The 12143-nt window shown below is 44.5% G+C and overlaps 2 protein-coding genes across 3 annotated transcripts; one reads left to right on the top strand and one right to left on the bottom strand.

The window, feature by feature from the left end:
• The first annotated feature begins 5688 nt into the window (after positions 1-5688).
• LOC116794113 (PDZ domain-containing protein 11) lies at positions 5689-9666 on the top strand. The gene is made up of 6 exons (XM_032702482.1): positions 5689-5810; positions 5910-5993; positions 6517-6573; positions 6784-6882; positions 6984-7044; positions 7646-9666. Exons 1-6 carry the CDS (start codon positions 5724-5726, stop codon positions 7678-7680), a joined length of 423 nt encoding a protein of 140 aa, XP_032558373.1. The 5' UTR covers positions 5689-5723; the 3' UTR covers positions 7681-9666.
• On the bottom strand, positions 8443-11786 carry LOC116794109 (transcription initiation factor TFIID subunit 9-like). 2 transcript variants are annotated; one of them, XM_032702478.1, is made up of 7 exons: positions 11675-11786; positions 11513-11594; positions 10856-10992; positions 10626-10760; positions 9859-9940; positions 9199-9312; positions 8443-8702 (listed from the first exon to the last, which is right to left on the bottom strand). In XM_032702478.1, the coding sequence occupies exons 1-7, from the start codon at positions 11723-11725 to the stop codon at positions 8539-8541; spliced, it is 765 nt and encodes a 254-aa protein (XP_032558369.1). In that variant the 5' UTR covers positions 11726-11786; the 3' UTR covers positions 8443-8538. The 2 variants fall into 2 exon arrangements, with proteins under 2 accessions (XP_032558369.1, XP_032558368.1); XM_032702477.1 differs by having other exon boundaries at positions 8584-9312.
• Between the last annotated feature and the right edge of the window lie 357 nt (positions 11787-12143).

The following is a 12143-nucleotide window of genomic DNA, read 5'->3' as shown; positions in this document are numbered from 1 at the left end:
TGGCTACTGTATATTCTCCATATACATAATTTAAACTTTAATATTTATATTTAAATATTATAAATATTTATTTATATATTATAAATATATCTATATATTTATATATGATATTTATTTTTAACATTTATATCAGGCAATGTATTGGATATGTTAATAAATAATAAATATTTTTGATAAATAAAGCACATGTAAATATTTTTAAATAAATAAAAATACAATGAATAAATCAAAGCACATATTAGTAAATATAAACATGCATACATATTTTAGCATATAAAGTAAATACATAAAACCTATATAGTCTATATAAAAATAAAATTAAAAAGTACATAAAAACATAAATTATATAATAACATATATATAAAGTGTCTATATGCATGTATAATTAACTACTGTATATTCTCCATATACATACTTTAAATTTCAATATTTATATTTAAATATTATAAATATCTCTATATATTTATATATTATATTTATTTTTAATATTTATATCAGGCAATCTATTTGATATGTTAATAAATAATAACAAATATTTTTGATAAAGTACATGTGAATATTTTAAAATAAAAATACAATGAATAAATCAAAGCACATATTAGTAAATATAAACATACATATTTTAGCATATATAAGTAAATATATAAAATCTATATAGTCTATATAAAAATAAAATTAAAAAGTACATAATAAATAAATAAATATATAATAACACACACATATATAAAATGTCCATATTAACTACTGTATATTCTCTATATACATACTTTAAATTTCAATATTTATATTTAAATATTATAAATATTTATTTGTATATTATAAATATAACTATATATTTCTATATTATATTTATTTTTAATATTTATATCAGGCAATGTATTTGATATGTTAATAAATAATAACAAATATTTTTGATAAATAAAGTACATGTAAATATTTTGAAATAAAAATACAATTAATAAATCAAAGCACATATTAGTAAATATAAACATACATACATATTTTAGCATATATAATACATAAAATCTATATAGTCTATATAAAAATAAAATTAAAAAGTACATAAAAAATTAGATAATAACACATATATATATATATAGTGTCTATATGGATGTATAATTAACTACTGTATATCCTCCATATACATACTTTAATATTTATATTTAAATATTATAAATATTTATTTATATAATATAAATATATCTATATATTTATATATGATATTTATTTTTAATATTTGTATTAGGCAATGTATTGGATATGTTAATAAATAATAACAAATATTTTTGATAAATAAAATACATGTAAATATTTTGAAATAAATAAAAATACAATGAATAAATCAAAGCACATATTAGTAAATATAAACATATATATTTTTACATATATAAGTAAATATATAAAATCTACAGTCTCTATAAAAATAAAATTAAAAAGTACATAAAACCATAATTAAATAACACACATATATATAAAGTGTCTATATGCCTGCATAATTAACTGCTGTATATTCTCTATATACATACTTTAAATTTTAATATTTATATTTATAAATATTATAAATATTTTTATATATTAAAAATATATATTATATATATATAATATATATATATAATATATATATAAAAATATATAAAATATATTATGAATATATATATTTACCAATTTTTATATTTTATATTTATTTTTAATATTTCTATTAGGAAATGTATTTGATATGTTAATAAATAATAGCAAATATTTTTGATAAATAAAGCACATGTAAACATTTTGAAATAAAAAATACAATTAATAAATCAAAGCACATATAAGTAAATATAAACATACATAAGCATATATAAGTAAATATATAAAATCTAAAGTCTCTATAAAATAAAAGTACATAAAAACATAAATAATTATATAATAACAAACTCATATATAAAGTGTCTCTATGCATACATAATTAACTACTGTATATTCTCTATATACATGAAATTTTAATATTAATATTTAAATATAAAAAATATTTATTTATATATTATAAATATATATTTACCTATTTTTATATTTTATATTTATTTTTAATATTTTTAATATTTATATTGGGCAACGTGCTTGATACATTAATAAATAATAAATATTGTTGGCAAATAAAGTACATGTAAATATTTTGAAATAAATATGAATAAATCAAAGCACATATGTGTAAATATAAACATATATAAGCATATATAAGTAAATATATAAAATCTATATAGTCTATATAAAAAATAAAAATACATAAAAATAAATAAATAAATAAATAAATAAATAATCTACATAAAAACATAAGTAATTATATACTAACACACACATATATAAAGTGTCTAGATGCATGCATAATTAACTACTGCATATTCTCTATATACATCAAATTTCAATATTTATATTTAAATATTATAAATATTTATTTATGTAATATGTATAAATACATATTATGAATATTTATTTATATAGTTTTATATTTATTTTTAATATTTATATTAGGCAGGCAATGTATTTGATACATTAATAAATAATAACAAATATTGTTGGTAAATAAAGTACATGTAAATATTTTGAAATAAAAAATATAATTAATAAATCAAAGCACATATTAGTAAATATAAACACACATATTTTTGCATATATAAGTAAATATATAAAATCTACACAGTCTCTATAAAATAAAATTTAAAAGTACATAAATAATTATATAATAACACACACATATATAAAGTGTCTATATGCATGCATAATTAACTACTGTAATATACATACTGTCATATACATACTTTAAATTTTAATATTTATATTTATATATATTTATAAATATTAGAAAATTTATTTTTATATTATAAATATATATTTACATATTCAGTATTTTATATTTATTTTTGACAATTTATTTGGTACATTAATAAATAATAACAAATATTGTTGGTAAATAAAGTACATGTAAATATTTTGAAATAAAAAATACAATTAATAAATCAAAGCACATATGAGTTAATATAAACATATATAAGTAAATATATAAAATCTATACAGTCTATACGAAAAATAAAAATAAAATTTAAAAGTACATAAAAACATAAATAATAATATAACACACATATATATAAAGTGTGCATGCATAATTACCTGCTGTATATTCTCTATATACATACTTTAAATTTTAATATTTATATTTAAATATTAAAAATATTTTTTACATATTATAAATATATATATTTGTATACTTGTATCATTTATATTTATTTTTTCTTTTTATATTAGGCAATGTATTTGATATGTTAATAAATAATAACAAGTATTGTTGATAAAGCACATGTAAATATTTTGAAATAATAAAAATACAATGAATAAATCAAAGCACATAAGAGTAAATATAAGGATATATAAGAGAAAGATATAAAATTTTTATAGTCTATATAAAAAAATATAAAAATATAAATATAAAAAATAAAAATAAAATTTAAAAGTACATAAAAACATAAATAATAATATAACACACACATATATATAAAGTGTGCCTGCATAATTACCTGCTGTATATTCTTTATATACATACTTTATATATACTATATATATATAAATATACATATAAATATAAATATACTATATATTTATACATGTTATATATACGTATACACATACATACATTATTTAATTATCTCTTTATGTATATTATAAAGCCAGTGGGTGTCTGGGTGAGTTAGAGAGTGTAAAATACAATTACAGATGTTTGGTGACCCCAGAGACACCGAACACACACGTGTGAACACGGGTGTGTGGGGGCTGCAGACCCCTCCTCCTGAGCTGGGAACACTGGCAACAGCTCAGTCCAGAATCCCGACACAGCTCGGCCTGGTGCCAAAAAACCTCGGTGTGAAAACTGCTCAGAGACTTTTGTGTCTTTGAGCAGCGAGGTATTTGTTTATTCCACGCTGGGAACAGGCCAGCTCACGCTGGGCAAACTCGCTCGACCTGAAAGTGCAAAACTAAGCCATTTTACACACTTTGGATGCTTGGTTAGACCATCTAACATACATTTTAATAAGCAGGCTGGTCTCTGGGAATCTTTCCAGGCGTGCACAGTCTTCCACTGTGGGGGTCTTCTCCTCGAGCCTTCATCCCTCTGGTGGTCACCAGGGACGTCTTCCTCAATTTGACCTCTTCAATTGGGTGACCTGAATTCTTCAAGCTTGCAAAATCCTGGCTCTGGGCCTTCTAGATCTTATTCAAAGGTCTAGTTTACCTAATTTATTGCTGTGTGTGTACTACTCCTTTCTATACTAAGGCCATGATATTTATTAAGCAGTGCTCCTAAAATGTTCTTCCAGCAAAACCGGTGGAGCAAACAGGACAAGGTATATCAGCTGAATCTTTGTTAACTCTTTTTTCTTGTGCCTTTTTGCCATCAGGAGACACTGGCTGTAGTCTTAAACCAGCAGGGTTTCTGACCTTATTCACTGAAGTTAGAGACTGGTCGTGCAGGAATAATTTAGGAATTTTAACTCTGGTTTGTTAATAAAGGAATACTGTGAATAAAGGGATTACTAAATAACCTGGCTTTGAATTTGACATTATTGGGAACAACAGCCCTCCCACCCTTTGGGCTCTCTACAGTGAGAAAGAACTGGTCTCCAAACACTGCCAGCAGTTGCTGTGCTGGCCCTGGGCCCAGCTCAGCTGTTCTGTCCTGCCTGATTCCAAAACCAGAGAGCCCCTGACAAGGAGAGAGCCAGCCCTGGGGACTGCAGCTCTGCCAGGCAGTAGGTCCTTCTCTGAGGAATTGCAGTCAAGGGAGGAACAGGGGAGGAAATCACACCTTTAGACAGCCCAGCACAGAGGAGCAGCTCTCTCCAGAGCTGCAATTCCAGGGCCCCTTCCCAAAAACACAAAGCCTTTGATAAGGGTGTGACCCACTCACAGCCCTCACTGAGCTTGGAAAAGCCCTCGGAGGTTGAGTCCAACCATTCACCCAACACTCCCAGGGCCACATCCACACCTTTCTGGGACACTCCCAGGGATGGTGGTTCCACCTCTGCCCTGCACAGCCCGTGCCAATGCCCGACTGCCCTTTCAGTGAAAAAATGTTCTCTAATTGCATTAATTAACAAGTCACTTCAGCACCTCTTCACCACATGAAGCCTTTCTCCCAGAAAGGCAGCCGAGGATGGAGCCCCTTCCCTACGTCCCGAGGGAACAGGGCAAACAGGAGTGAGGATCAGAATAACCCCAGTGTTGCTGAACGCCTCAGGGCTGGGACAGGGAAAGGGGCCTTTCCCTCACCCGGAGCTTTGGAGGTTGGTTTTCTCTGGACTCTTTACTCTTTTGAGCCGCCGCAGCTCCTGGGCCAAGCTCTCCCCGTCCCCAGCAGGTCTGCGAGGTGCCGCCGAGCCTCCTCCGTGCTCACCAGAACCTCCACTTCGTTCGCAGCCCCGGAGCCGCCGCTGCTCCTTCCACGGCGGCGCCGCCACGGCCGCGGATCAAACCGACCAATCAGAGAGCTGTGCGTCACCGAGGGGCGGAATTCAAACCAATCACGGGGCGGGGCGTCACCTAGGGGCGGGGCACAGCCAATCGCCGATCAGAGCGGCAGGAAGCGGCGGGGCCAGCAGAGCGACGGACCAATGGCGTGCCGGTGCGTCCCCCGGGGCGGGCGCGGCCCGGCGCAGCCAATGGGCGCGCGGTGCGCGCCGCCCGAGCCGGCGGCCATGGAGCCCCGCGCTCCCTACGACGACTTCCCGGTGGTTTTCCTGCCGCCCTACGAGAGCCCGCCCGCCTGGGTCCCGCCGCACGAGGTGAGGGGGCTCGGGGGGCCGCGCCGGCCCGGGGGCGGCCGCGGGGTCGCCCGGGCGGGGGCCCGGCCCGGCCCCGGCTGAGCTGGCGCGTCCCCGCAGCGGGTGTTTCACCCCGACTACAACAACGAGCTCACGCGGTTCCTGCCCCGCACCATCGCCCTGCAGAAGCCGCCCGGGGCGCAGGTGAGAGCCCGCGGGGGCCCGGGGGCCGGTCCCGGCGCGTTTGCCGCAGAAGCCGCCCGGGCCCGCGACGGTCCCGACCCGGCCCGTGCAGGGCGGGGCCCGCGGGATTCCCGGGGCCGGGAAGGGGCAGGACGGGGGGCACGGGCAGGGATCGCTCCCGGCGGGACATCGGGGAGGTGGAGCTGCGGAAGGACGGGAGGGGCGGCCCCGCGGGGGTTCCGGGAACGGGAGGTGGGAGAGAGGGGCTGGGGCTGCTGGGAACGGGACCGGAGACCGAGATCCGACTGGGAGAGAGGGGCGGGACCTGGGAATGGGAAGGGACCTGGAAAGGGTAAGGGTCCTGGGCCAAAGGAAGGGCCTTGGGAATGGGAAGGGTCCTGGGCCAAGGGAAGGGCCCTGGGAATGGGAAGGGTCCTGAAAAGGGTAGGGGTTCTGGGAAGGGGAAGGCTCGTGGGAATGGGAAGGGTCCTGGGCCAAGGGAAGGGCCCTGGTGTCTGCCTTTCACTGCTGGTTTTTCCCACAGTTGGGCTTCAACATCCGGGGAGGAAAAGCCTCCCAGCTGGGGATCTTCATCTCCAAGGTGTGTCCATCCCTGTCCATCCCCCCCTGGATCCAGCTCAGACTGGGGTTTCCCACACTCAGCCCCTCCTGTGGCACTGCCGGGTCCCTTCCCAGCCCCGGGAATTGCCGGGGCTGAGCCTTCCCTGCTCCCTGTGCTGCCCGGTGCCCCGTGGGTGCTGAGGGCGCTGTGGGAGGGTCGGTGCCCAGCCCGTGCCATCCCTGTGCCCAGGTGATCCCCGACTCGGACGCGCACAGGGCGGGGCTGCAGGAGGGGGACCAGGTGCTGTCTGTGAACGACGTGGATTTCCAGGACATCGAGCACAGCAAGGTGAGCTGGGGCAGGGGGGGCATCCAGGCCCTTCCAGTCCCTCCCCACGGGGCCAGGGAACGCCCTGCCCTGCCCAGCCCTGCCCAGCCCTTGTTTTCCAGGCCGTGGAGATCCTGAAGACGGCCCGGGAGATCACGATGCGCGTGCGCTACTTCCCCTACAGTGAGTGGGGCCGGGGCTCCAGGGGTAGCACCTTCCAGCCATCCCTGCCACCTCCCCCGAGTCTGGCAGGGCACAGATGGGGATCTGGGATCAGGCACCACCTCAGGACAATGATGGAAACTTGGAGAGGGGGGCTGAGCCACCCCGTGCTGGAAGGGGGGATGGTGGGGAAGGACAAAGGTAATTTAGGGCTCCAGAAGCAGCTGATTATCCTTGGATAACACAGGAGTGAGCTCTGGCACCAGTGCCAGTGGTGGATGCCCCTCCCGAGGGATGCTGGAATGGTGAGTGAAGGGAAGGTCTGTGCTCACTCCCAAGTTCTGCTTCTGCTCCCCTAAAGTTCAGAGATTTAAGGGATAAGAAAAGAGATCAAGCCAAGCCAAACAGGGTTTCTTCCTGAAAGGAAAACATGGAGTGGGGGAAGAGAGGGTTTAAAACAAACTTGCTCTCAATGCCCTGAAATGAGGGGCTGGGATGCAAATGTGCAATTGCAAAGGCAGAGGGGCCCGAGCTCTGCCTCTGCCTGGGCAGGTGCTACCAGAAGGTGTTTTCCTGCCCCTGGGGTGATTCCCCCGTTGCTCAGGCTCTGCCTCTCCCCCAGATTACCAGCGGCAGAAGGAACGGACTGTTCACTAACGGGGAGCTCTGCTGGGGCTCCTCCTGCACAACCCTCTCCTGCTCTCCCACCTCCCGAGATGGCCCAGCACGCTCAGCTCCCACTGGAGGCACAGCTGTGCCCTGCCTGGAGAGATGCCCAGAGTCTCACCCAGCTGGAGGCTGGAGGGGATTGAGCCTGTGCTCCTGAGTGGGGCTGGAACAGCTGCTGGCAACTGGGGACGAGGGAGCTGCTCCAGCACCTTCCCTGCTCCTGTTTCAGCAGGACTTGAGTGAGTGCTGTGCTGGCTCTGGATCCCTTGGTCCTGGAAGCTTTGTTGGGATGGAAAAGCACGAGGGGCTGAGGCTCCTGAGCAAAGCAGGGGCCTTGTCCTCCAAGAAATCCCCCTGTTCCCTTCTCTCATGCCGTGGAATTCTTTCCTTCTCCTCTGTGCCACCTCTGCTCTTCTCTGCTGGGTTTGCTGGGGGATCCAGGAGTAAAACCCACCAAAACCAGCCCAGCTCTGGCTGCACTGGGCTCTTTGTGCCTCTGTGCTGGGAATGACCGTGGGATACAGGGCTGGGGTGTTTGGAAACCTCCACTGCGTTGTTTGGTTCCTGTGGGAAGAAAGGGACAATGGGAATGACACTCAGGGACACCAAGACATGGATGTCAAACAGGGGAAAAGAGTGATCCTCAGAGGATTCCTTGGCATTCCTAAAGGGGCTGTAATTGGAGATAAAAACCAGATCAAAAAACACCTGCCATAGATCACACGAGGGGTGTCCACAAGACACAAGGGCCAGGTTACAAACACACTCCACTTTATTTCCACATTCCCACCCCCCTGGCCAGAGCATTCCCACCCCGTGTGAGTCCCGGGAAGGGCCCCGTTCCCATCACAAGGTGTCATAGTCATCCTCGTCCTCGTGCTTCCTCTTGAGGGGGTTGGGGTCGCTGGCTGTGCCCTGGGACACCATGTTGGTGGTGATGAGGATGTTCTTGGGGCCAATGAGGGATGGGTTGATCAGCACGTTCTGCACGGTCGGGGTGGTCGGGGTGGCTGTGGCACAAAGGGAATCATTTAGTGAGAGCTTGGAAAAAGGACAGGTGATCTTCCCCACTGAAACAACTTCCAAGGCAATAAAGCAGTGTGCTGGCTGAACATCCTGGGCTGAACACCCTGGAATGATCCCCAGATGGAAGTGGAGAAGGTGGGGAAATGCTTGTGGGGTGAGGACAGAGGAGTGAGAGCCCAGAGGTGGAGCCAAGGCACGAGAGACACTGATGCTCTGTGGCTGTCACTGCTGTGCTGGGAATGGACACTGGAAGTTACTGGAATGAGGGAGAGGGGAGGTTACTTCCCACTTGAGGTTGCCCAGAGAAGCTGTGGCTGCCCCAGCCCTGGAAGTGTCCAGGCCAGGTTGGAACAACCTGGGACAGTGAAGGTGTCCCTGCCCATGGCAGGAGTGGGACTGGAGGAGCTTTATATCCTCTGCCAACCCAAAGCACCCTGTGATTATCCCTGTGTTCCAATCCCAAGGCAATCCCAGCCATACCTGACTTCCCAGCAGGTTGGGAGGACGGGATCTGGACGGTGAAGCGCTGCCCGGCCAGAGACACCGGGGCCCCCACCTTGGCTGACACAGACACGGTCTGGGCTGAGGGGGTACCTGGAACCCAACACAGCCCCTCAAAATCCATCAAAATACATCAACAGACGCTCCTAAATCTGCTTCCAAAATGGAACCTGTGGGAATGCACAGGGACACACCGACACAGATTCCCAGGCAGAACCACACATTGACTCCTTTTCCCACATTTCCTCCAGCCCCACACAGTTCCAGGCTATAAACACACACTTATTTCTAAGGGCATGTGCTCAGCCCTCAATTCTGTGAACATTTTAGAAATGGCTCTTTTTCAGTTCTATTTAGTTCAGTGTCACACTGACAATGAGGAAAACCCCTCACACTTCAGTAAATTTCTTGAATAGTCTCTTAAATAAAGAATTTATCACAAATACAGTGAATTTGTAATATCAATATGTATCAAAGATCATTGTAATAATAAAGATTAAATTAATTTAGCTGTCAAACAGTATAAGGTCGGGTGGCCACTGACAGTCCCTTAGTGGTTGAAAAGTCCTTTAAATTATTAGTCTTTATTTTCCCTCCATAAAATGAAGGTGGGAAACCCCCCCTGGAGCTGTTTCCTACCCAGAGTGGGAGTGCTGGGTCTGCTGCTCACGGCACCCACGCTCAGGCGAGGGACTGTGATCCTGCCTGCTGTGGAGGAGACCTGGGGGAGAGAACCAGGGAATCAGGGAATAAACAAGAAATCCCCACACTAAGAGACTGTTTGCCAGCAAAGACAATCTTTTCCCTCTAAAGCAGAAACAACTGAGATGGAAGTACAAAATACCCCTTAATATGTACACCAAAGCCTGGCTTGTGCCTTTGACAACCTGACGTTCAACCTGACAGTTCCTCCTGGACATCAGGAGGAATTTCCTCATGGAAAGGGTGGTTGGGCATTGGAAGGGGCTGCCCAGGGAGGTGGTGGAGTCCTCATCCCTGGAGGTGTCCAAGGAAGGACTGGACATGGCACTCAGTGCTCTGGGCTGGGGGACAAGGTGGGGATCAGGTTGGACTCGATCGTGAAAGTCTTTTCCAACCTCAGTGATTCTGTGATACTGCTTAAATGCTACAAAATTCACAGATGGATTTTATAACACATCTTGCATTTCAGATTAACTAGCCATAATAATATTTGCAAATGCAGGGTGGAGACAGAGGGCACTGATGGTCCTAAATATTCACTGATGGTTCCAAACACCCACTGATGGTTCCAAACACCCACTGACGTGCCCAGCTCAACACCTGCCCACAAGTGCCTTCCAGAGGTGTGGAAAACTGTCATCCCAACCCCACTGCTGCCACCCCAGGAGGAGCATCCCCAGATTCCCCATTCCCAGAGCCCTCACCTTCTTCTGCAGGGCCTTGAGTCTGTAGTTGGGGGCGGTCAGGCAGTACCTGTCGGGGGGCAGCCGCGGCCCCGAGTAGGGTTTGATGAGGGGCAGCGGCGTCTGGTTCTTCTGGCGGGCGATGTCCAGCAGGAACTGCGGACACACGACAGGCCCACGTCCCCCCTGCCCACTCCCCTGCCCCAGGGGCAGCAGGGGGGCTGTGGGGGCAGCAGGGGGGCTGCACTCACGTCTCTGGGCGGGGGGGAGGTGAAGGACTGGTCTGTCCTGCACTGGATCGCCAGGCGCACGTCGTCCGCGTCCACGCTCGACTTCTTGGCGTGGCTCGAGTAGATCTTGGCGTCCTCCAGGATGGTGGTCACGTACCCTGGGGGCACAGCTCAGTTCAACCCTTCCCTCCCAGCCCTGGCACTAGAAATACGACTCCCTGCAGGGTTATCACTCACACTGCCAGGGCAGGGTTCGATGGAATATTGGGAAGGAATTCTTCCCTGTGAGGGCAGTGAGGCCCTGGCACAGGTTGCCCAGAGAAGCTGTGGCTGCCCCATCCCTGGAAGTGTCCAAGGCCATGTTGGATGGGGCTTGGAGCAACCTGGGCTAGTGGAAGGTGTCCCTGCCAATGGCAGGGGGTGGGAATAGGTGGGCTTTAAAGTCTCTTCCAACCCAAACCACCCTGGGCTTTGTGACTCTGTGATTACTTTCAAAGAATCCCAGAATTGAGGCTGGAAAAGATCTCCACGACTACCGAGCCCAGTGGTTAAAGTTTGAGACGGGAAACCCCCAAGGGAACACGGATACAGCACTGCCCTGCTCCCACAGCACTGCCCTGCTCCCCTCGGCCTTTCCCCGCCCCCTCCCGCCCCGGCCCCGGCCCCGGCCCCGCTCACTGTAGGCGAACTCCAGCATCTGGTTGATGACGCGCGGCTCGTACTCGGTGATGCCCATGTCCTTGAGGATCTGCGCCATCACCTGAGGGGGGAGAGGGGCACGGCTCAGCCGCGGGGAACCCCCCGCCGCCCCGCTGCCCCCGTGCCCCGTGCCCGCGGTACCTGCGCGTCTTTGGGGGCGCTCTTGGGGGACGCCATCTTGGCCGCCTCCATCGCTCCCGCTCACGTGACCACCGAGCGGCGCGCGGGGCTACGGTGGCCGCGAGGGCTCGGTTGCCATGGAGAAGCGGCACGGCGCGGTTGCCATGGAGACGCGGCATGGCGGAGCAGAAATTCCTTGTAATATAAATATTCCTGGAGACCAAGTGATGCGCAGAACAAATGTGGTGGATCCAGGGATCCGTCCCCTGTCCTCCTGCTTCAGACAACCCAGCGCCCCCTGTCTGCCCTGTGGCGCAGCAGGAGGGGATGTTTTGTTACTTCATTAACGGCCTTGAAGCCACTTTTTAAATTGCTGGCATTCTCAGGGTTAGATAAAAGTGAGGGTGTGTTCTTGTGCATTTCCACTGTTCTGAAAATAACTGGTTCCACTTAGGAAGCAAATTTAAAAGCTTTTTCCAGCTTGTTTTCG

The sequence above is a fragment of the Chiroxiphia lanceolata genome, chromosome 14, assembly GCF_009829145.1.
Source record: "Chiroxiphia lanceolata isolate bChiLan1 chromosome 14, bChiLan1.pri, whole genome shotgun sequence".
In the NCBI taxonomy this organism is placed as follows: domain Eukaryota; kingdom Metazoa; phylum Chordata; class Aves; order Passeriformes; family Pipridae; genus Chiroxiphia; species Chiroxiphia lanceolata.
The sequence above is the reverse complement of the archived record's forward strand: the minus strand, read 5'-3'. Positions and strand labels throughout refer to the sequence as shown.